This window comes from Cajanus cajan, chromosome 7, assembly GCF_000230855.2.
Source record: "Cajanus cajan strain Asha chromosome 7, NIPB_CcT2T_4, whole genome shotgun sequence".
NCBI classification, from domain to species: Eukaryota; Viridiplantae; Streptophyta; class Magnoliopsida; order Fabales; family Fabaceae; genus Cajanus; species Cajanus cajan.
The window spans coordinates 8,548,113-8,574,312 of NC_138523.1; the positions used below are offsets into that span (position 1 = coordinate 8,548,113).

Consider the following 26,200-nt stretch of genomic DNA (forward strand, 5'->3'; position numbering starts at 1 on the left):
ACTTCTTTAATAATTTTCTAAAGAAAATCCAATACAAAGTGTAGAGATGTAAACTTGGGACGCATTTTTGGACTATGATATGTCCAAACTTGATGAATTAAAATCAATATAGCAAACTAAAACAAATCTCAACCAATTCATCAATTCAAGACACTTGTAAATTTCAAATAAGCCCAATGTAATACACTAAAATATGTATCAATTATGCATTATCACTTACTATTACAGGTCGAGTATTTTCTTTAATGAGAGTTAAAGCTTCCATATCTTCTAATCTAGTGAAAGGGAAAGAAAAAGTTATCGGTAAGGATGTTTCTATCCTATTTGACTTGAGTGTTGCACACTCTTTTATATTTGTTTCTACTTCTGCGATAACTTCTAAGGTATGTGTGTGTTGTCTTATAGAAATGTGTGGATGTTGTTATAAGGTGAACTTGATATGTTTACATTTGTAATGTCTTAAATTTTTAGATAACAATATTCTCAATATTATTATTAAGTGTACTCTTCTTAAAATACTAATTGAAATTTTTAGTTATTATAATATATATATATATATATATATATATGTGTGTGTGTGTGTGTGTGTGTGTGTGTGTATAATAGAGAATAAATATATATATCAAATTTTTATTGAAATAAAATTATAAAATATTTATTCCTAATTACATAATTATTATGATCTAATTAATAAAATAGAATCATCTAATATTCATAATTTTATTATTATTATTATTATTATTATTTTTAATCAAACTCTTAAAATTTTAGTTTGTATATTTAAAATGAATAGGTAGATACTAGTAGGCTATTTTTATTTATATTTAGTAAACTAAATATATATATATATATATATATATATAGAAAAGATATTTCGAGCCATGAACTGTCCTGATAACCAAAAAGTAAACTATGCAGTGTTTATGTTAATAGGAGAAGAAGAATATTGGTGGGATAGTACTAGAAGGTTGTTAGAAGGAGAAGGAATAATTATTACATGGGAAGTGTTTAGAGCAAAAATTTTTGAAAAATATTTTCCTAATGATGTTAGGAGGGCTAAAGAAATAGAATTTATGCAATTAAAACAAGGGAACATGACAGTGGGAGAGTATGCTTCTAAGTTTGAAGAATTGGGAAAATATTCTACTTTCTTTTATCACCCTGATGAGAGAATGAAGTGTATTAAATTTGAAGATGGACTTAGACCAGAATTAAGAAAGGCAGTAGGAATATTAGAAATTTCGGATTTTCCCACATTAATACACAAGTGTCGTTTTCTGGAAGGTTTTGATCACAATAAGGATAACAGACCAAAATCTTTTGGTCCTCAGTTTAATAAGAAAATGAATAATGAAGGAAAACCTTATGATCGACCTCAATGGAAACCCCAATCTTCTCAATTTGCAGGAAATTCCAATGGACCCATGAATAATCAATCTAAGTGTCTTAAGTGTGGACAGAGTCATTATACTAAAGACTGACATCTCAAAGGACCTGTTTGTTTCAAGTGTGAAAAGCCGGGTCATGTGTTTTCTGAGTGTGGACAACCAAAGACGCACACGAATACTTCTGGACTCAAACCTAGACCTCTTACAACTGGGAGAGTTTATACCATGACCAGAATTGAAGCTGCTCAAAACAACGATTTAATACAAGGTACATGTTTCATTAAAGGCAAAACTTTAAATGTACTGTATGATTCAGGCGCAACTCATTCTTTTATCTCCAATGATTGTGTTCAACACCTTCAATTGCCAGTTTCTTCTTTAGAGTCTGACCTAATTGTTTCAACCCCTACAAACAAATCTGTAATTTCCAATAAAGTTTGTTCAGACTGTCCTATTTTTATTAGTGATAAAAAATTTCTTGTAAATTTGATCTGCTTGCCTTTATCACAATTAGATGTGATTTTAGGTATGGACTAGTTATCTTCCAATCATGTCCTTCTCAATTGTGCATAAAGGTCTGTAATGTTTCTTGATTCTAAAGACCTATTGATTTCATTATCCAAACCAATAAGCAAGTTTTCTTGGGGTAAAGTTCAAGGATATTTAATCTTATCCTCTATGGAAGCTAAAGAGGAAGTCAACTTGAAAAACATAGCTGTTGTTCAAAATTTTCCTGAAGTTTTTCCTAATGATATTCCTGGTTTACCACCTGACAGAGAGATTGAATTTTCGATTGATTTAATACCTGGAACTGGACCAATTTCAATGGCACCTTATAGGATGTCACCTTCTGAATTAGTTGAGTTGAAGAAACAATTAGAGGAGTTTCTTGAAAAACAATTCATACGCCCTAGTGTGTCACCTTGGGGGGCTCCTATTTTGTTAGTTAAAAAGAAAGATGGAAGTTTTAGGTTGTGTGTAGACTATCGTCAATTAAATAAGTTTACTATAAAGAATAAATACCCTCTTCCTAGGATAGATGATTTGATGGATCAATTGAGAGGAGCCACTGTGTTTTCTAAGATAGATTTAAGATCAGGATACCATCAAATCAAAGTGAAAGTAGAAGATATACAGAAAACTGCATTTAGAACAAGGTATGGTCATTATGAATATCAAGTAATGCCTTTTGGAGTAACCAATGCACCTGCAGTGTTCATGGATTATATGAATAAGATTTTTCATCCATATTTAGACCATTTTGTGGTGGTCTTTATAAACGATATCCTCATATATTCTCGAACTCAAGAAGAGCATGAAGAACACCTTCAAACTATTCTTCAAATCCTGAAAGATAAACAATTATATGTCAAACTTTCTAAGTGTGAATTTTGGTTAGAGGAGGTTAAATTTTTAGGACATGTGATCTCCAAAGACGGAGTGTTTGTGGGTCCGTCTAAAGTAGAAGCAGTTCTGTTATGGGAACCTCCAAAGACAGTGACAGAAATCCGTAATTTTTTGGGTTTAGCAGGATATTATAGGAGATTCATTGAAGGATTCTCTAAAATAGCCATGCCTTTAACTCAACTCACTAAGAAAGGACAACCCTTTGAGTGGACTGAAAAATGTGAGAATAGTTTTCAAGAGCTTAAGAAAAGATTAACCACTGCACCAGTCTTAGCCTTACCCAATCCTAATGGATAATTTGTCATATTTTGTGATGCCTCAAAAATGGGATTAGGGTGTGTTCTTATGCAAGATAGAAGGGTAGTAGCATATGCTTCTAGACAACTGAGAGCTCATGAAAAGAATTACCCAACCCATGATCTAGAACTAGTTGCCATTATTTTTGCACTCAAAATATGGAGACATTATGTGTATGGTGGTAAGTTTGATGTTTTTAGTGATCATAAGAGTTTAAAATATTTGTTTGATCAAAAGGAATTGAATATGAGACAAAGAAGGTGGATGGAATTTTTGAAAGATTATGATTTTGAATTACATTACCATCCAGGAAAAGCCAATGTTGTGGCTGATGCATTGAGTAGGAAATCTTTACATATCTCTTTTCTAATGATTCATGAGATGAATTTGATAGAAAAATTTAGAGATATGAATTTATCAACTACAGTAAGTCAGGATAGAATACAATTGCATGCAGTTCAAATTACTAGTGACTTACATGGTCAAATTGGTAAGGCTCAGGTAGTTGATAAATTCATTCAAAAAAAAAAAAGATTGTTGGGACAAAAGGATGGTGAAAAGTTTAGTATAGATCAAAGAGGAGTTTTGAGATTTAATGATAGGATATGTGTACCCAATGATTCAGAAATTAAGAAAATAATTCTAGGTGGGGCACATAAGAGCAAGTTCAGTATACACCCTGGAGCAATAAAAATGTATCAGGATCTCAAGAGAATGTTTTGGTGGCCCAAAATGAAAAAAGAAATAGCACAGTATGTGGCTACATGTTTGATTTGTCAGAAGGCCAAGATAGAACACCAAAAGCCAGCAGGAATGTTACAACCCTTAGATATACCTGAATGAAAATGGGACAGCATAGCAATGGATTTTGTAGTCGGTTTACCACGAACAACTCATAAGTTTGATTCTATATGGGTTATCGTGGATAGGCTGACAAAATCTGCTCACTTATTACCCATTAACATTAGGTATACACTAGAAAAATTGACTGAAATGTACATAAGGGAGATTGTACGGCTGCATGGTGTACCATCTAGCATAATATCTGATAGGGATCCTAGATTCACTTCTAAATTTTGGGGAAGTTTACATCAAGCATTAGGAACTAAGCTTCGCCTTAGCTCTACATATCATCCTCAAACATACGGACAATCAAAAAGAACCATTCAATCCTTAGAAGATTTATTGAGAGCTTGTGTGCTAGAGGATTTTGGTAGTTGGGATCAATATCTGCCTCTGATTGAATTCACGTATAACAATAATTTTCATTCTAGCATAGGTATGGCACCCTATGAAGCTCTATATGGGAGAAGGTGCAGAACTCCTTTGTGTTGGTTTGAGACAGGAGAAAATTTAATCTTGGGCCCTGAAGTGGTGCAACAAACCACGGAAAAGATCAAAATGATTCAGGAAAAATTGAGAATGACTCAAAGCAGACAGAAAAGTTATGCTGATAAAAGAAGACGACCTCTTGAATTTCAAGAAGGTGATCATGTATTTTTGAAAGTTACACCAACAACTGGTATTGGTAGGGTAATGAAATCAAAGAAACTCACACCTCGATTTATTGGTCCTTATCAAATCCTTAGAAAAATAGGTCCTATTGCTTACCAAATTTCTCTACCTCCTTTTCTTTCTAATCTTCACAATGTTTTTCATGTGTCTCAGTTAAGAAAATATATTTCTGATCCATCTCATGTAATAATGCTTGATACAGTACAGTTAAAGGATAACCTTACATTTGAAACAATGCCTATATAGATCGCAGACAGGAGGATCAAGCAGTTGAGAGGCAAACAGATTTCACTGGTAAAAGTCATCTGGAATGATGTTACTGAAGATGCTACGTGGGAATTGGAAGAAAGAATTAGAAAAAACTATCCTTATTTATTTTAAGCAATAAAAAAATTTCGAGGACGAAATTTCTGTAAGTAGGAGAGAATTGTAATGTCTTAAATTTTTAGATAACAATATTTTCAATATTATTATTAAGTGTACTCTTCTTAAAATAGTAATTGAAATTTTTAGTTATTATAATATATATAAATATATATATATATATATATATATATATGTGTGTGTGTGTGTGTGTGTGTGTGTGTGTATAATAGAGAATAAATATATATATCAAATTTTTATTGAAATAAAATTATAAAATATTTATTCCTAATTACATAATTATTATGATCTAATTAATAAAATAGAATCATCTAATATTCATAATTTTATTATTATTATTATTGTTTTTAATCAAACTCTTAAAATTTTAGTTTGTATATTTAAAATGAATAGGTAGATACTAGTAGGCTATTTTTATTTATATTTAGTAAACTAAATATATATATATATGCAATAATTGGGAATGTACAGCGGATTTCAATGCTATGTAACGTATATATATATATATATATATTTGCAATAGTTTATTAGGAAAAAAAGAATGTGCTACAAGTTATAATTGTGAATGTGCAGCAGATTTCAATGTTATGTATGTAGCGGATTTCAATGTTATGTATATAAAATAATATATATGCAGTTACGTGGCAAAGTAATGAGCATGTGCTATAAGCATTTACGTGGCAAAGTAACGTAAGCATTTACGTGGCACAGAAATAAGGAATTTGCACAGCCCAGAGATAAGAATTTACTGAGCAGCACAGAGATAAAAATAAGAATTACCTCACCTCATCTGATTACGTATATAGGCAAGTACACTAAATTATTACGGGGATAAGAATGTTATCTCAAATCAGTGAACTGAGTGAGCTCTCATTTACCTATAAATAGGCCTCAATTGCAGTAAATTGAGAGGCACAAAGTAACGGATGTAGAGAAAAAAAAAAGAGAGAAGAGAGAAAGAGAGAAGGAAGAGAAGATAGAAAATAAAATCTTGATAAATCTACATTCCAAGGTAAGGGGGAGGAGAACTTTGTTTCCTTAAAATTTTATCTACTATTATGTTTATTTATTTATGTTATTTTCTTTGTACATTTATCTAGTGAGGTGTCCCTAACCTCATTTATTTGCTTAACCTATGATTATTGTTATCCATAATAATTATTAATATGTTCATATTTTATATTGTTTAATTATTTTATAATGATTATCATTGTCATTTAATTAATTAGTACTCTTAATATATTTTATTTATGTATATGTCATTTATTTAAAGCTTAAATAATGATAAATTCTCAAATATATTTAGCGTGATTATTTTTATGATTGATTATAATATAATTATATTAAAATATCTTTGACTCGTTTTAAAGATAAATATTATTCTATGGCCATAGAAGATAAAATTTGAATTATTTGTAGCTGGAAGTTTGACCTTGGGGATTTAAATGAGTAAGAAATGAAGGTGAAATATCTTATTGTTGATTAAGGTGAAATATCCTTTTATTGGTTGATATTATGATAATGCTCATTTATCTTGACTAGTCACTACAAGTATAATTCAAATTTTAATGTTAATCATCATTAATATATTATATTTTTTTTGTATTAATTATTGCTACGCATATTATGTGATTAAAATTATTTATTTGAAAATTGTTCTCACTCCTTATGTTTCTTGTGTAATATAATCATAAAAATAATTAAATAAATAGAGATGGATGTTCCAGCGATCCCAGCTCCTTTTCCTTCAGTAATTTCTAGGACTACGTGGAGTGTTGATGCGGTAGCAAATGCAGTCACATTTAATGGAGTAGCAGTGTCGAGTTTTACCTTTTCTCCAAACCAAGAAGTCCCTACCGTGATCGACGGCCCCATAATAGTCACTTTCTTTTTACCGCCCGCTAACCATGTGAACCCAATTGTAAATTTTTTTCAACCACCCATGTAAATATTATATTAGAAATAGAAAAAGAAACTAGATTATGTAAATAGGCACGTATTGTAAATGTTTCCAAAAATATGTAATATATATGTAAAAGTAAGCAACTACGCACGTAGTAGTAAATATTTATGGTATGGTATGAGGTATAATATTATTATTATACATGTGTTTTCTAGCTACAAATATTATATATATATATATATATATATATATATATGTATGTATATCACTAAGATTAATATTAATACGACAAGGCGTTACAACCTTTGGTTGATCTAGAGGTGATCCTAGGGGTGGATTGTTTGTCTACTAATGACATTTTTGATAGATTGTGTTAAGAAGGAGTTGATTTTTCTGGAGATTGAGAAAGATGGGTTAGTTTCTATAAAACAGATGGATGATTTCTTGAATGAGAGAACTTAGTGTTATGTGGTTTTCTCCACTCTAAGTGTAGATAGGGAGCTATTAAGGTGGTTATGGATTTTCCTAAGGTGTTCCTAGATGAAGTTCTAGAGTTACCTCTTAAGAGACAAGTGGAGTTTGGTATTGACTTGGTTCTAGGTACATGGTCAGTGTCAATAACTCTTAATAAAGTGGCTCTAGCTAAGCTATGAGTTGAAGAACCAAGTAGAAGATCTCTTGGAAAAATAGATGATCAAGCTAAGTGTGTCTTGTGAAACTCTCTATCCCACATGCTAGTATATACATATAAAATAAAGGAGAAGAAAAAAGGGTTTGAAAATAGATTATTGGGTTTTCTATTAATGGAGAAAATGATTACTCTCATTTTCCACTATAACTACAAACTTTGAGCTCTAAGATAAGTTATCATTTTCACAATCCACAAGTGATAGTTTTGACCTGCAAATATAGGAGGTGGGGATAAAGAACTATTGTTGAAAGTCATTTTTATGTTTTAAGGTTTTGTTTATATTGGTTTTCTTGCTGGTTTTTTCTTTGTGTTTTCTTTTTCTTTCTCACAGAATCTTAAAGATCAATGAAACTTTTGATATCATGTTGACTAAACACAAAAATAACAAATTAAAATAAGAAAATCTGTTAGTTCACACATATAAAAGGGGCAAAAACTGATTTGAAATACTTGAATTATAAACTCAATTTTGCACACATTGAAAATGTTATGACAAGTGCTTAAATACTAAAAATAATTAACTTCTAATTGGGTAAAACAAACAACAAATTATGATTAAGCGAATAAATAAACATCATTTCCTCCAAATATAATTTGCTTTTTTTTTTTTTACATAAGTAACATTTAACCAAACTTATAAATAAAATAGAAAATTGTAGAGTTTAAAATATTTAATTATGACAGTGAAAAAATCTCAACCATTAATAATTATATTTATTAATTATAAAAAGAGATAAATACAAAAGATGATATTATACAAATTGTTCTACGAGTATGGGTACTCATCTTTGCTCATTTAGGAATTGTCTAAACTTGCATGATTTTCAACTCAAGACAATTTTACTGTGCACATGGCCATCCTCCATCCTTATCCAAGATTGAAGAGAAAAGGGTGTCTGAGTGATCTCTAGAATCCGTGCTCCTCTAGGCCAATCTCCATAACCACCATAACCAGTGTGCCTAGCATAGCATAACCATAGCTTCTTGTATGGGCAACACCAGTCCAATCCATGGTTATGTCCAACAAAAATTGCCTGCGGTTATGAAAAGGAAAACAGCTTTGAAAAAATGTCACGTGTGTCCATCAAAGCAAATCCATTATACATTCAATATTCAATGCCTATAAATCCCATATAAACTTTGGAGGATTTTAAGAGTACCCAGATGATGGTGAAATATGAAAATCTCAAGCCGCAGCAAGGGGAGACAAAACAAGAACAACCGGATTCTTTACCTATACATTTTGCTTTTACAACATGCATGCAACAAGTGAAAATTTAGGGAAAAGATGGGGTGAAAGTTGAAACTTTTTTCCTTCAAATTCCAAAGAGTACTCCTCTTCTTTTATGTTGGTTATGGATCAACATACAAATGTAAAACTGTTTAAATACTTTTTTTTTAGTCCCAAATCCCAATAGTTTCGTGAATTCTATTTTTTAACTTTTATAATTAAAAGTGTTTTATTTTGATTTTTATATATACTCTTCTTTTTTTGTCTTCATAGTTTTGTAAGTTTTTTTTTAGCTCCTATATCAATGCACAACAGGAGTTTAAAGAAAAAAAATGTATAGGGACCGAAATGGAGCGTTTTCAATTAGAATAAAAGGTAAAATTTATAAAATTATAGAAACTGTAAATCTATGTAAAACTCAACCGCAAGTCCTAACTACCCAGACAATCAAACATGTTAGATGCACACACTGTGTTTCACATCACGTTCACAAACAAATGAACAGTTTGAGACTAAAGGTGAAAGTACAAATTAAAAAAATCTAGTATAGTTTCTCAAATTTAAGGATGATCAAATGGTACAAAAAATATTATAAATTTATAACCAACCATCGAAGTAAAGCTTCCCAACCTTATTGATGAGTTTCCACGTCCAAAATAAAGTAAAATAAAAGATCATGCCAAAAAAAAATAGAGTATTGACGTGCCTTATTATAATTCAGCTGTCTCCGTTAACAAATAAGTGAGAATTCACAATTTCAATAGTGAAGCTAAAAAGTACAACACAAAACTACAACTCCAAACCTAATATTTAATGCTCCAAAAAGAGGTTACTCAACTTATTGCATTCTACTTGTAGAGTTTTATAAAATGGGAAAAAAACATACAATCACTAAGCCCAATTTTCTAAGTGTTTAAAAAGTCTTGGAAAATGCATCAATGAAATAACCAACGGCCTAAAACTTCCAATGAAAAATTTGAAGAAAATGATCATTCAAACGCTTCCACGAGTTTTATCTTGATCTATGCACTCTTTTAGTTACTCTTAAGTGTTTAAAAAGTCTTGGAAAATGCATCAATGAAATAACCATCGGCCTAAAACTTCCGATGAAAAATTTGAAGAAAATGATCATTCAAACGCTTCCACGAGTTTTATCTTGATCTATGCACTCTTTTAGTTACTCTTAAGTGTTTAAAAAGTCTTGGAAAATGCATCAATGAAATAACCATCGGCCTAAAACTTCCGATGAAAAATTTGAAGAAAATGATCATTCAAACGCTTCCACGAGTTTTATCTTGATCTATGCACTCTTTTAGTTACTCTCTCTGTTATTTATTATAAGCAAAAATATCACACATTTTTTCTTAAAAATATAAGTAAATTTCAAATATTTTATTTTATTTAATGATACTCTTCCTAAAATATTCTTCCTTTAGTGTATGATCTTTCACGGTTATATTATTTCCTTTAACATTTATAATAAAAATAATTTTAAAAAAATATTGTGAGATTAGTAAAATTTAATACAGATAACTAATTAATTTTCTTAACATGTGTAAAATATTTTTTTTTAATAATAGAGAACAAAAGGGTAAGATATAAAAAATAAATAAATAAATGTAAAGGTTCAATCCATATAGCTCTCTAATTTTTATGTGCACAAGCTTTCCCTACCACTTCCCAAAACTTAATTGTCACAACGACATCAAGCATTTGAGTTTGAACTGGTAAAACAGCTGAACTCACCAAAACAGATCTTATATATCACAAATCACCTTATGTCTACCTAACTTCAATATCTGATTATAACTACTGTCATATCGCTCATTTCTGCACACATCAACTCTTTAAATCTTCTAAAGATGTGATGTGTGTTTTGTAGAGAGGGGTAACTAGCATATTTTTCACAAATAAGACCATTTTTCTATTGATGTCAAAGTAGGATCCAACTCCCCTCCTAGTTCTAGTTATGCAGTACACTTACGATGGCCACCTAGGCATTCAAGTTAATTAATTGATACTACCACATCTTTAAAAATACCTACCACAAAGTAAAATCAATAATCAAACAGAAGGTGCATCAAATATGTTTTAGACAACAGCCTTCATCTATATCCATGGGTGAGAAGAAACCTAGTCATTAAGTGTCTGAGTACAAACTCATTACTATATCCCCATCTTTCCTAAATCTCTAACAGAATTATAAGGGTCTAACACACTGATAAAATACTTTGAAAATCTCTTTTTAAAACCTTCATGCTTCACACAATTTCCCAATAAATACATTTGACAAACAAACAGTTTCCTTGCATCCATCATGGAAATCAAAACTTAGTCATCAAACAAACACATCTGGTGGTTCAAACTTCAAACCTAACAAGTGGGGTCTTGTGGATTTGATTTTTGTTCTGCAGATAGTTCTTGAGGATATGACAAATATAGGAGGCTGGCTTTGACTTTACCTGGACAGAAGTTCTGTTCGCAAGAAGATCCATGATACCGGTTTCAACTTCTTGAGCAGCAACATCTTCCTTGTTGATTGAACCTACGCAAGGCTTTTCTATGCCAGATTTTGGAGCCACCACCTTATAAGCTGTACTTGGAATATGCCAGAAAACAATCTCCGGAACCCTGTCATGCAATATGTTTTGTTTGGATTAAGCAAGAAAACACTTTTTTTTTCCAACATGTTTTACTTGCTTAATTGAATAACGCATAAGAAATCAACAAAGGCCTAGTTTGGATAAACTTCTGTATAAGCACTTAAAGAAGAAGAAGAAACATGGGGCAAAAATGAACCAAACTTCTCTCGTGTTAAATTCAAGTTATACCCTTCAACTTTTGGAGAAGATTCATGAGAAAGCTTCTAGGAAATGTGAGAGAAGTTTCGTTACATTCACTAGTGAGAGAAGTTTGATTTATTTCACCTCGTTTTCTTCTCTCGAGTGTTTATTAAGAAGTTGATTTATATAAAACTTTCTTGCTGTTGGATGCGTTTAACTTTAAAAGCAAAATAACTTCTGGTTTAAAGCATTCTCATTCTACCTTGAGTCAGGGTTAATTTCTTCAGCTTTCTGCCTAAACCATTCTACCTGGCTACTAGATATGACTTCTGGATAGGAACCACCACCAGAATCGAGGAAGTAAAGGAAAGCCACTGGTGATTGCTGATCATCTGGTGATGAAACTTCAAGGACATAGTTGGATACACTTGGCCAAAGATTTCTAGGGCCATAGCTAGAAAATGATCCATTGTTCTTGATCTCATTTGTCATTAGGCCCAATCGTCCTGTTCCTTTGAAGCTACATTCTTCTCCTGGAATTTAAAATATAACTTTCACTGAAGATATTTCAAACACTTTTCTTATGAGAAGAGTGTGAGAGATATAATGAAGCGAAAAGTATACTCAGCAAATACAAGATAAAAGTTCCATGTTGAAAAGGACTATAATACAATAATATAAGTGAAATAGAAAAAGACCTTATGTTCCAAAATAGGCACGATAACTAATAGCAATTGAAATCCATTTCAATGAATAGGTTTTTTAACTCTTGATCCGTGTACACGAGGTTTACCACTTGCTTCTTCATAAATCTCCCCCAACTTCAGTTCTCAACTAGCTCAACTACGTACCTCTACTGCATTCGTCCCAAGAGTGATAGATATTGGCTTGTAAAGTTTATAAACTCTAATATGGTCATACCACTAGTAGATGAGAATCGAGAACTAGATATCTCTAGTGTGAAGTTTGTAGAATTGAACATCTATAGATAATTTAATAATAGTCCAATAGCAAGTGGCATGACAAGTCCAATAATAATCACTAGAATAAGCTTTTAATACAATTTTAAGAAAGTAGATTTGGGCTTAACTAAATCTTATAAAAATCAGCTAGTATTTAATTCAACTTTACAAAATTGACTTGTAAGGTTATAAATATCTCCACATACATACTTTAATGTGACAATATCATTAGTCGCCATGAGATCTCCAACTATCTATGTTCATTGTTTGATGAAGGAAGTAATTATAGTAGAAAACATTTTCATTGGTTTCGAAAAAGCTGATCATAAAAATATTCTTGGAAGCTTTCGCAATCAAGCAATTAATTGACAACCTGCTGCCAAGAATCTTAGAATAGGTGGCCCTCTTTTTAACTTTACGGGACTTGAATACATCTCTTCATGCCCATGACATATGTATCAATGGTAGGTGTCTCATTTAAAGTAGATCTAAATGACTTTGATACCATCTTAGAATAGTGAATTTAAATCTAACTCAACCCTACAAAACCAGCTTATAAAGTGAGGATTGTTTTCCACTTATATATTATTTAATTGCCTAATCTCTAGTCGACGTGGGACTTGAGTTTTTCCTAATAAGGAATGCATCAAAAAATGAGGTATCTTCTATTCTCTGACTAAATCTTCTACTCCATTCCAAAAGCAAAATATACGTAACCATAACAATTACATCCTTCACATCTATTACTGTAATACTTGGTACCTGAATAAGAAGTTGCAGTTTGAGGGCAGTGAATTGGAGGAATTCCAGGTGCAGAGAACCACTCTAATGGCCACTCAAATGCAGCATCATCATGGTTTCCAAATACACTGGCCCACGGTATGCCTCTATTTCTTGTTGGGGAGATTGCCTGATCCCAATACAAGCTTGCATTTGCAATCATTATATTGTTAGCCGTGATGACATCACCGAGATATATTACAAAATCTGTCATACAGTTAACATCATTAGTATTTTGAATGGAATTTGAAGATCATGACACTTCAAAAGAAAATTATCCATTGCCTCAATGAAGTATATGTAGTATTTCTTTTCAATGGCATTCATAAATTTGGTTAAATTTCATGTCTTATGAAAAAATTCGTTATACCTCCATGCCGTTAGAAAAAAATAAAAATAAATCGATGTAAGCTTACAATTTCTGAGTTCCTATCCCTTGCTATTTATGTAACTATCTGAGCATGAGAACTGTCTTTTTATTTCTTCTGTCTTAGACTTATTGGCTATTACCTGATCACATATTAGCAAGGAACATATGTTTAACAAATATTCATATTATATTTGTTAAATTATGCTATTGTTATACCAGAAAAGTGTGATATAGTTGGTAGATAGTTTGGCCCTCAAGGATGTAAAAAGGAGTTCGATTTCTGATCAATTTGTGTCGAAAAGATGAGAGGAGTCCACTCTTCAAATGAATCTTAGTAACTCGGAGGATTAATTCTTAATTTTCAGTTAAGAGATACTTTAGTTTTAAAATAGAATATTTATCACATTTATCCCTTTTTTTCACAGTATTTTATTTCTACCTTTTTCTTTCTTCTCTCCAACCCAATCTTACTAAAATAGAATAGTAGTTTATTCCTATATGCTTCGCGTTAGTGTTCGCTTTAATTCGATTTTTATTTAAAAGTTATCGGAATCAAACAAAAGAAACTAAATGTGATTCAGTCTGAATGTATAACGAAATTTCAATCGAATCAAACTCGTCTTTTAGAACTTAGTTTGATTTAATTTTTAAAGTTTTAAAAATATATTATTTAAAAAATCAACTAAAATATAATATTATATTATAAATAAATCATAATTTTCTATATTACCACATTAATGAGTTTGATAATAATATATAATCTTGATTCATTATCAAGTGTGACCGTAAAAGACATATGCTATAAAGCTTTAATTTTCTATTTCCTACTTAAAAAACAAAATTCATGGAATAAATTTTGCCTATTCCTAAAACATGATTTATTGATTATTTAATTAGAGTTAATCATCTATACACTTCCGGTGTAAAAAAATTTTACACTGACAACTAATTATATCTCTTAATTGTGTCACATGACACAATTAAGAGATATAATTGGTTGTCGGCGTAAAAAAACTTTACACTGACAGTGTATAGATGATTAACTCATTTAATTAATTTTCTTGATATATAAGTTAAGTATAACATTTCTAGTATTTTTGGTTGGTTGGGAAGAACAATAAACATAAATTATATTAACGTTAACTAGAAAAAAAAAAATGAATGTGTAAGTTTGTTTTTTTCTTTCTTTCTCACCCTACATATATTTGAGAAAAAAGAATATATTCATATATAAGTTGCAATTGGATTTGATTTGACTTGATTTTATAATCCGAGGGTTTTGATAAAACAAAAAATTGAACCAAACAGCATGTATTCAATTTGTTCATCAGTTTTCAATTTTTGGATCAGTTTTTGGTTTTCAGATTGGGTTTTGAAAAACACTGCTCTCAGAGTTTACGTTATATTATTTCTAATAAAACGAGGCTGTACTTGCAACCAACTCCCATGAAAGACTTCAATTCTCCAACCACAATAATTTCGTATATTTCAGCCTATACCCACTTTTATCAGGGAGAAAGATACTTGATTTTATTTAAGGAGTTATATTTTAATTTATTTTAAAAAATTAATGTTATAATTTATTAACATATTACTTCTAAAACCTACAAATTTTAATTTTGGTGTATTTTAAGAAAACTAAATTTATAATTTGCTAATACGTTTTTTTTTTTTTTTTTCTATAAATGAGTGTATTTTAGTAAGTTTCATGTGCAAGCATGGTTTACATCCCTTATTATATGAGAGGATTATTAACATGCATCTCTTATTCTCTCTATAATATTAAAATAGGATAAACATAGTTGTTTATCATTTTGTGTGTATATTAGTGCAAAAAGAGAATATGACATATTGAAGTGAGAAAAATATTTGTGAATAAAGATTTTTTTTAATATAAGATTTTGTATTAGAGTGAAAATTAAATGGATTAGTTAGAAGTAATGTGATAATGAAGAACTTAATAAAGTAAAATAAGTAGTCAAACAACTTGTATTGTGATGCTCTAATAAGAATTAACATATATGTAATGAGATAATTTCTCTCATAATAAATGTTGTATTTAAGGAAAAACTAAATTTTAAAATAAGTACTTCCATCTTTTCACAATTATTATAATTTAAAGTTTTTATATAAATATTAAAAATGACAATAAATATATAAAATACAATTTTATTAAATTAGTTAGCTTCTATTAGGAGGAAAATTAGAAGAAAAAAAATTAATTAATAATAAATTAAAAAATGATAACTTAATTCATTTTCAAATATTTTTTAAATATTAAAATTGTCATTATTATGAGACACAAGAGTATTATTTTAATTTTTTTAATGTAATATTAATTATCTATTTTTATTTATACTCATCATTACATTTTTTTAAAAGTTATTATTATGTTGTATATTTTTAATAAAAACATTAATTTTAAGATTATTTTTCTCATTCATCTATTTATTATTTTATTTTAAGGCTTGTAAAAGAATTTATGAGGGAGGAACCATTAACCACGTAGTAAGTTAGAAGTTAGAAGCAATGAAACTTGACCTGGATTTTCGTGATGGAGCACCGTATTCATGACCCTGATGGAATTTACGTCTTGGCGTGGGCCCCACTCGGTCCACGCGTTCTCCCCAAAATGCAGGTCCGCGAACACCGCAATCTTGAAGGGTGCACCCGCCCGCATCGGAACCTGCCTCTCCGCGGCCCCTGGCGCCAGTCTGAATCGTATGGCGGACGATGCTGGAGCAGCGTGGGACGATGATCCGACGGTGGAGAAGAGAGAGAGAAAGAGTAGGGGAAAAAACGCACTCCAGTGAGCACCACAGTGAGTTTCCATTGTTGTGTGAAGGAAAGGGTGCGTTGCATATTTATGAGTGCGTTACGTTGTTGCAGGTGAGGTTGGTTGAAGGGAATTTTGGATAAGAGCGAAATGACAGAAATGCCCTGCTTTTTACCACTCCTGTGCCGTCGGCGCATGGTTGCTGACGCATTTCTTTACGCATGGATGTCAAACTGGGTAAGTTTGTAATCGTTAGAGATGTAACTGGATAACATGTTTAATGAGTTTGAGTTGATTTTTTTTTTTTTAGTATTGGAGTCTAATTCAATCTGGATCAAATCTTTGTACCGAATGGATTAAATAATGTGTTTTGTGTTTTTTTTTAATTTGTGTATTGGGAAAAACTCAAGTCCCACATTGACTAGAGATTAGGCAATTAAATAGTATATAAGTGGAAAGTAACCGATTTTGTAGGGTTGAATTAGACTTAAATTTACTATTCTAAGATGGTATCAGAGCCATTTAAACTCAAGTCTCGCCAATCTTAGATCATTAAAAAAGGGTCACCCACCATTTATCCACGTACCAAGCCTAATAGTACTGGACGTGAGGGGTTGTATTGGGAAAAACCCAAGTCTCACATCGATTAGAGATTAGGCAATTAAATAGTATATAAGTGGAAAGCAATCCTTACCTTACAAGCCAGTTTTGTAGGGTTGAGTTAGGCTTAAATCCACTATTCTAAGAGTGTGACTCAACCTAACTTTGTAATATTTTCATCTCATAGTTTTGTTGCTTGATTTGATAATTGTTATCGAGAATTCTTGGACTAAGAGATTCTAAGACTACATTGATCTGAGTCAACTTAGAGAAGGTGCAAAAGGAAATTTTTTTAAAGGAAGCGCATAACTTATGTTTTCTATAACTCTATAGAGAAGCTAGAAAGAGATCCTTTTGTTTCTTCTTCCTTACTTGAATTTCTTTTCTACTCTTCTTCATAACTGAATTCAAGTGGGTTGTGGGTTGGAATCTTAGCTTGTGAAGGTGGAGGGTTTAGGGATGGCAATGGGGCCCTATGGGGGCGGGTAATAGTAAACATGCCCCCGCCCCGCTGAATGAAAATTGGCCACATACCCACCTCATATCCGCGCGGGTATCCATTAAGCGGGTATCCATGAATTTCTTGAATACCCACAGATATCCACGGATATCCATGAATATTTATAAAATTTTTAAGAAATTAAAAAATTATATTACAAATAATTTTAAGTTTATATTTTAATGTCATTGAAATATTAAAAATAAAAATTCAATGTTAATTTTGAACTTTTATTTAACGTTAATTTTGTTGAAATAATAATAAAAATTCAAGATAATCAATAACTTAAAATACATCAATCTCACAAATAAGTTAAAGTTTCATCACAAAGCTACAATAATTCAATCTCATAATTCCAAATGAAAGTAAATAACTTAAAATACATAAATCTTATTGGTTCAATCAAAGCTAGAAAATTAATCAAATTACATCCAACATAATTCTATAACATGCTTAACACATGTCGGTAACTTCATCAACCTCACTTTTGTAAGAAAATAAGATGAGAGAGTGAAGTTTTAAGGTTATGTGGTACAAGGATAATTAGGATATTTAAGAAATAATATTAAACGGGTACCCGCGGGTATGGATATCATCATACTCGCCCCCGCCCCATTTATAAACGGGTAAAAAATTATCCGTCCCCATTATCTGCGGGTACCCAATTAGTCTATCCATTTATTATCCGTAGCGGGTTTTATCCACAGATACCCGCGGGTGCGGGTATTTTTGCCATCCCTAGGAGGGTTCGAGTAGATGTCGTAGAGAGTTTCTTCTCTTCTCCTCTTATGGATTTGAGTATCCAAGAGGTAAGGGAAGTAGTGATTCGAATTTAGGGCGTATTATAGAGTTGTGATTACTATAATGAATTGTTTATTTCTGTTGATTGAGTTACGATGAAGTTGAAAGGGGTTTTTCATGGGTTTTGAGATTTTAAGATGTTCATGGAGGTTCATGATTGATTGCTAATCATTTCAGTAGCATGTTGTTTTTTATGATGAATTTATGTTGTATGTGTTTTATAGATGTTATTTGAGGTGTTGCATGTTGTGGAAACTTTCTGATGTTCAGGTATTGTGCAAAATCAGGTTCTGTAGTACAGAATCTGATATCGTGTTGGGCACGCCTTCAAGGTGCCAAATGTGGTTCTAAAGGAGAGGTCTCTATCTCGGTCATGTTGGACGTAGTATTGGTGGCACCAAGCATGAAGAAAGAGACTCGTCTTGGGTCGGAACCTCATCGAGCGTGATTGAATGGCGCTAGGTATGGATGCCTTAAGGGTTCTTTAACTTGGTGGCATTGGGCCCAAGGTTGTGTGGCACTCAGCATGGCCAAGCCAAAGCTTTTTGTCAGGATTTTGCTAGGAGTTGTGGTGATGATAATAAACAAGACTCAGGTAAAGACTCTCTGCTTGAGATGGAGTTGGGTGTGGTGTTTTACCACGCTAGGCATGAGGTCCCAAGGACCTCTGCCTTAGCCACACCGAGCGTGGGTTGTGTAGCATTAGGCTTGAGCGAGGTAGAGAACTCCTTGCCTTAGTAATGTTAGACGCATAGTGAGTGGCGCTAGGCGCAAGCTGGATGATTTGAAGTTGCATTTTAATGGTGTTTTTAAGTTGATTAAGGATAACTAAGTTGTATGATGAATAGTTGGTGGTTGAATGTTTTATAGTTGATTTATGATGAATAAGTTGTATAAATGGTGTGGCAAAATGTTATGAGTTAAATATGTTGTGCAATTTTAAGTTGTTTCAGTTACTTATGTTGATTTATGTTATGGTTGCTTAAGACGTAAATGTGGTAAAGGTGTATGTTGCTATGTTGTTTAAGTTAACGTGTTAATGTTGAAAGTTGAATGTTGTATGTGTTTTATGTTGAAAAGGTTGTTAAGTTGAATGTTGAAAGATGAATAAGTTGTTAAGCTATATATATGAAGGTTAGACACATATCTTAGCTACAATAGATAGAAATTAGATGGGAGTTAAAGATGTTTTTGAACTTAATATCCCATTGTTCGGATATATGTTGTGATGATTTAAGAGCCTGATTGAACCCTTTAATAGGTAAGTTGGCCTTTAAATGGGTAAATTATTTTTCAGTTGTCTCTTTTAGGATTTATGTGGTATTCGTGTGGGTAAGGTCGAGACACGTGTGTATAAAATGACCAATTGAGTAAAGTACCAGGTCAGTGAAGTCTCTAACCTAGTATCAGAGGCTTATGGTATTTGGAGGGTAACCAGTGGGTTAATCCCATAGGTGACTTAATGTTGCAGACTAATGTCATGATAGGCTCATACCCAAATTGTTTTATCCTAACATAGTACCATATTTCATTGTTTAAGTGGTGAAACCTAAGAAATTAATCTAACTTATGCTAGCCATTATTTCTAGCCTTGTATTAGTTGTTGTTTATGGTCTCAATGTTAGTTGTTGATTCTGGTATTATACCAACCGCTATGATTCGGTAGGGTCAAGTCACTTAAACTACTTAACCTAAGATGTAGGAGATTTCTATAATTGATATGCAAGATGGTGCATTAGATGATGCACATGTGTGTATGTTGATTAAGGAATATGTTGTGAATTGTTAAGTCATTATGTGAATTATGTCTTATTGTAAGTTGAATTATTTAATGTGATGAATATGATGTGTGATGTCCAATTGATATGATGATTATGATGTTACCCTATTGTAAGATAAAATGTTTTAATATGATGATGTTTAATGAGTTGTATGTTGAATTTCTTTCACTAGCTTACCTTATGTTTCCATTGTGGTGGGAACTGCGATGATTATACTTGATATAGGAATAAAACAAAATTAGTAGGATGACTTGTGCAGTTAGAGCATAGTCATGGTAGAGGTGGCTAGTTTTGATTGTAAGTTGGGATGACAAATATATCCGTACCTGCGGGTAATACCCGAACCCGTCTCGACTTTGACGGGAAATACCCGGTTTGACCAGGTACGGGTAAAACATGATATATTAAATCGGGTACGGGTACGGGTATGTACTTACTTGCCCCGTACCCGTACTCGTCCCCGTTCCCATTTTTAATTTAATACTCACTTTCAATTTAATTATATTAAAGAATTTTAATATTTTTTATGTGTGATTATTTATTATAATATGATATAGAGAAATAACATAATTATAATTATAATATAATAAAAAAGATAATTTAAAAGTATCATTTTTTTTACAAAAAAATAAAAAATAAAAAAATTTGATGGGTACGGGTACGGGTACGGGTATATCCAATACCTGATGGAGATGAGTTTGACTCGCGGGAATGGGTATCATGAAACCTGTACCCAACCCGCCTCGTTGCCATCCCTAGTTGTAAGTTACTCCTATGTAGTCAGGTTTTGTATAGTCATTGATTGGTACTTAGGTTTTATTTTGCAATTGATACTATATTTTGTATATATGATGTATATATTGGATACCAAATACTAGTTGTAATATAAACTCCAATTCTGATGTATGTTATTTAACCTTTCACTATGCAACAGTTGTACAGTAGTTAATGTAGTGATATATCGGATCATTATAAACCTAGTTATATATTATTATTATTATTATTATTATTATTATTATTATTATTATTATTATAAGTTAGTGTGATTTCTTATTCACGACAATACTTTGTATCACTTTTGTTTAGTAATAAATATTGCGTTTTTGAGTTGATAACATTGTAATAATACAACATATTTATTTTAAATTTTATTTTGTATTGATATGAGTTGTTTGAGCTAATAACAATGTAGCAAACAAAAAAATATTTTAAAATATAGTTTGCATCATTTTTTTTATCAGTACATTAAATAAGATATCAAATTATTTACATATATCATAAAATATTTAATTTTTTATAAAAATAAATAAATTTAATTATGTTGACTCGATTAATCTAACTCAATTCAACCTATTTGTGATTGGGTTGGGTTGGATTGGATTTTGAAAAATAAATACATAAATTTGATTTAATCCAACTTATTCAATTTTGATCAGGTTGAGTAACAAATTCATTCAAACTCAATCCAACACAACCTACTTACACCCTTAGGTTTGGTTTGATCCACTATTAGTTTGGCAATAACTAGGCCAATTTAACTCGGCTCATGTTTTGTGAGCATAAAAAAACTTAATTCGACTTTATCCATTATAGGTTTGTGGGTTAAATGTTAGTTCACTGAAATTAAAAAAAAAAAGTAAAAAATAAAAATAAAAATAATTTATTGAACTTTATAAAAAAAATACCTATTATAATCTCATCTTATATTTTAGAATTATAACTATATTATAAAAAAAATAGTAAAAAAAATAGACATCAACTATAATTAACTTATAATATTAAATAATAGCAAAGTTTTATATAAATATTGATAAATAATATAAAACTAATATTAATTATCATAATTTACAATTAATATGTACAAAATTTATTCAATAATATAATGTATAATCATATAAATAAGCATTTAGAAATCAAAAAATAAAATGAAATAAAATAAAAATGTACTAAGTGAATCAATCCATGAGTCAATTCAACTCATCACAAATTGACCTATAATTAGTCATATTGTAATTGGATTAAACCAAATTTTCTTTATAATCGTAACAAGTAAATTTTTGTTAATTCAACCTAACTCAAATCCGATAGGATCGAATTAGGTCAGAACTTCTAACCCAATGGCCTAACTTCTTTCCACTCATATTTTTATTTTTTTAATACCATGCAAGAATTGAGATTTTGTTAGTATCACTCATACTTTTGTTTTTTTTAATATTATGCAAGAATTGAGATTTTCTTAGTATCACTCATACTTGTTAGTAGAACCAAACATTTCTTCCTTCTGTATATTTATTTAAAAAATAAAATAAAAATATACAATATATATTTAGAGTAATTATATAATATATATATATATATTAATTATGTAATTTTTTTCACCTTTTGAAGATCATTAACTCTTATAACTACTCCAAACTTTTAAATTTCTAAATACAACGAACTCAGTGTTATGTAAATCATATTATTTGTATTTTTAGTTTTATATTATAAAGCCTTATATTTTATTTTATTTGTAAATTTGTTTTTTAAATAAATATGTAGAGACATAAAATGATTTTTTTCTGTTTAATACTATAATTTTATAGTTCCAAAAAAGTGAAGACAAAATATTAAAAAAGTGTTAAAATATATTTTTAATCTTTTATCTATTTTTTAATATTCATTTTGATTCTCTATCTTTTAAAATATCAACTTTATTTCCGTATTTCATAAATTTGGGTTGATATAGTCTTTTCAAAATAACGATTATTTACAATTTTGAAACACAATTTTGAATTTCTTTTTGATCAATTCAAGACTTGAAAATTATCTAACTAGATTCACTTGTATAAAAACTAATAAAAGTAGTTAAAGTTTAGGCAAAAAGTTTCATAAACATGGTGAAAGTCTCATTAACATGTGTACAAAAAGCAATTCAAAAAATTAATTTCATATTATTTTCTAGTTGCCTGTGAGATATATTTTACACACAGTTTTTATTGTATTTATAACTCTTTAAGGTTCAAACAACAATTGAATTTTATAATCTTCATATATGTAAATCTATTGTTACAAGATTTACATCATAAATTAGTCAAAAATCGATTTGAAACCATGCTACAAAATTGAAAATGAATGCTTTTTTTTTTTAAGAATTAAATTGATCTAAATATAAAAAAGGCTAAAAATATATTTTGGTCCCTTATAATAATTGTTTGTTTCAATTTAGTCCCACTTTTAATTTTGATCTCAATTTGGTTTCTAATAAATTAATTGGTTGCAATATCGAACTTCTGTCCAAATCACTAGAAACAACCTTACATAATATAAAAATTTGTATTTTAATATATAAGTGTTGGTTTTAATACGTTAATTACGCCAAAATCGAAGATTCATTTTACATTCAAATTTGAAGTACACCTCGGGTATTTTTTAGATTCTTTGATATTTTAATATTTATATTTATTCATAAAAAATAAGAAAAAATAAAAAGCATATTTCTTTACCATCATTTTTTTAATTTTATATAGTTATGATTTATAATAAATAATTATTTTTGAATATTTAAATGATACAACAATTAAAATTTAAATTTAAATACATATCTTTAATCTTTGTAAAATATTTTTTATTTTTCATTCTTCTAAAATTGAAACTATATTTTTTAGTCCTTACTTTTTATATGATCATTTTTTATAGATGTTATTTTTACTTTAATTTATTTATATCTTTTATAAATGATATAATACAACAACAATTTTTCTAATAAATAGTATTAAGAATATAAATAAAAAATATAATTAATATTACCTTTAAAAACTAAAATAACAGTTAATTTGAGACAAAATAGTAATTTGCGCTTCATTTTAAAATAGCACCCAATCAATGGCACAAGAATCGCGAAAAGGAAGGAAAGAAAGATATCCTCATTTCCATGGTATTCAATTAGGACGTTAATAACAAAAGTATAAAATCATAGTTTTAAAAATCGGACCGGTCATCGAACCGGTTAAGGTATTGGGTCAGTGGGTCAAAGGTTGAACCGGTGGGTCACTGATTGAACCGCATGACTCGATTTTTATTTATTTTTATTAAAAAATATTCATATTAAATATATTTATACTTATAAATTTTAATAAATTCATATCTTATTTTAAATTTAAAATTTTCTATCTTATTTAAAATTATTTTTATTTTTATTTTGTAAAAAAATACATAAAAAAATTACATGTTAAACGGTATATTAATACAAATTAAAAATATAAATAATATGTACATATATAATATGCTTGCAATTAATATCACAAAATAATATATGTAATATTTACATAGATATTGAATTATTAAATATATAATTTAAAATTAATAATATACTATAAAAGTTATTTAAGTTGTATATATTGCAAACAAATATATTAGAACAAGTAGTCATTATTATATTTAATAAGACTCCTTGCTTTTTCATTAAGAGATTCAATTTTCATTATTATTTTTGTGATTTATGGTCCCTTAAAAAATTTTATAAAAAAAAAAAAGTGGTTGAACGGTTTGACCTACCGGTTCACCGGTTGAACCGGAAAATTGACCGGTTCAATCCGGCTTGAAACGGGTCGACTGCATAACCGATCCAACTTCAAATTCGGACCGGCTGGACCACCGGTTCCCGGTCCAACCGGTCCGACCGGCCGGGTCGGTCCGGGTTTTAAAACACTGTATAAAACCATACATTGGCATATTACATTTTATCTACAAGAAAGAAACCTTACGTTGGCATATTCGATATTCCATTCCATTCTTGGCACATGGCATATTCCTTTGTTATCTTCAAGAAGTTTATATTAGGAAATTATTAAAAAAATAAAAAAAATAAAAAAACTTACCAATGAGATACATCTATAAGTTTGACATGACATAACTTGTTAAGAATCCATTTGAAAAATTTGATGCAAAAAATACCGATTATTAACGATATAAAAATATTACTTTGAGAGTGTAAAAAAAAATAGAGAAATTCTATAATATTCACATAAATTTGATGAGTTTTAGAATTGTCAATTTTTAAATTAATAATAATTAATTCTTTATTTAATTTTTTTGTCATGTTATAATTTTATATTTGTATCAAGTAATTGATTAAAAATATTATGAACATTTGAAACCAGTAAATAAACAAAATAAAACAAGATAGAAGTAAGACCTTTCACATTATATTGAAACAAATTAGAATTACAAATATTTTTTCACTTCACATATTATAGGTTTTAAATTGTATTTTCACACTTCAATTAAATAACTAATGTGTCATAAAAAAATAAAAAAAAAGTGGTTCAAATGTGAAGAGAAAATTATATGAATGTAAAGTATATAACTCTATATGAAAGAGAATTATCAAAACACCTTAATTTACAAGGATAGCTTAGTATCACCCAAAGAAACAAAGAAAAAGAAAAAGAAAATATTGAGTATAATTTAATGGATGAAAATAATTTTAAAGAGGTAATCTGAATATGAATTTTCGTTATGATTGAGGTAGGTGAGAGTTATAGGTAAATGATTGATTTTGATGATATGATGAATTTAAGAAGATACCTGGAGCTTCATTGTGAAGGACGGTGTTCATGACCCTAGTGGAGTTTACGTCTTGTAGTGGGCCCCACTCTGTGGATGCAGCCTCTCCAAAGTGCAGGTCCGCGAACACAGCCATCTTCAAAGGTGCACCTGCCCGCATCCCAATCTGCCTCGCCGCCGCTGTTGATCTGCATTCCACGGTTGATGCCCGGTGGCCGGATGATCCAACGGTCGAGAGGATAAAGAGAAAAAGGAGCGCTAAAACCGTCATCCACCGGTTGCTTCTAAGTTCACTGTGTTCTAACTTCTAACGGATGATAAATGAAAGCAAGAGAAATCAATACTACAATCCGTGACCAATACTCAAATTCTAAGCTGTGGGAGTATATATATATATATATATATATATATATATATATATATATATATATATATATATATATATATATATATATAGAGAGAGAGGGGGGAGGGAGGGAAGGATT

At 30.1% G+C, this 26,200-nt stretch overlaps 1 protein-coding gene and 1 long non-coding RNA gene across 4 annotated transcripts; one reads left to right on the forward strand and one right to left on the reverse strand.

Moving 5' to 3' along the window:
- Positions 1-8,269: 8,269 nt before the first annotated feature.
- Positions 8,270-26,095, reverse strand: PAP16 (purple acid phosphatase 16). Of its 2 annotated transcripts, none has more exons than XM_020346695.3 (5): positions 25,737-26,095; positions 13,324-13,548; positions 11,862-12,132; positions 11,279-11,447; positions 8,270-8,619 (listed from the first exon to the last, which is right to left on the reverse strand). In XM_020346695.3, exons 1-5 carry the CDS (start codon positions 25,984-25,986, stop codon positions 8,410-8,412), a joined length of 1,125 nt encoding a protein of 374 aa, XP_020202284.1. In that variant the 5' UTR covers positions 25,987-26,095; the 3' UTR covers positions 8,270-8,409. The 2 variants fall into 2 exon arrangements, with proteins under 2 accessions (XP_020202284.1, XP_020202283.1); XM_020346694.3 differs by lacking the exon at positions 25,737-26,095 and adding an exon at positions 16,253-16,607.
- LOC114915103 (uncharacterized) lies at positions 16,387-19,870 on the forward strand. 2 transcript variants are annotated; one of them, XR_014428152.1, is made up of 3 exons: positions 16,387-16,520; positions 16,601-16,724; positions 18,675-19,870. It is a non-coding gene; the product is annotated as an uncharacterized LOC114915103 (long non-coding RNA). The 2 variants fall into 2 exon arrangements; XR_003802977.2 differs by lacking the exon at positions 18,675-19,870 and having other exon boundaries at positions 16,601-16,873.
- Positions 26,096-26,200: the final 105 nt, after the last annotated feature.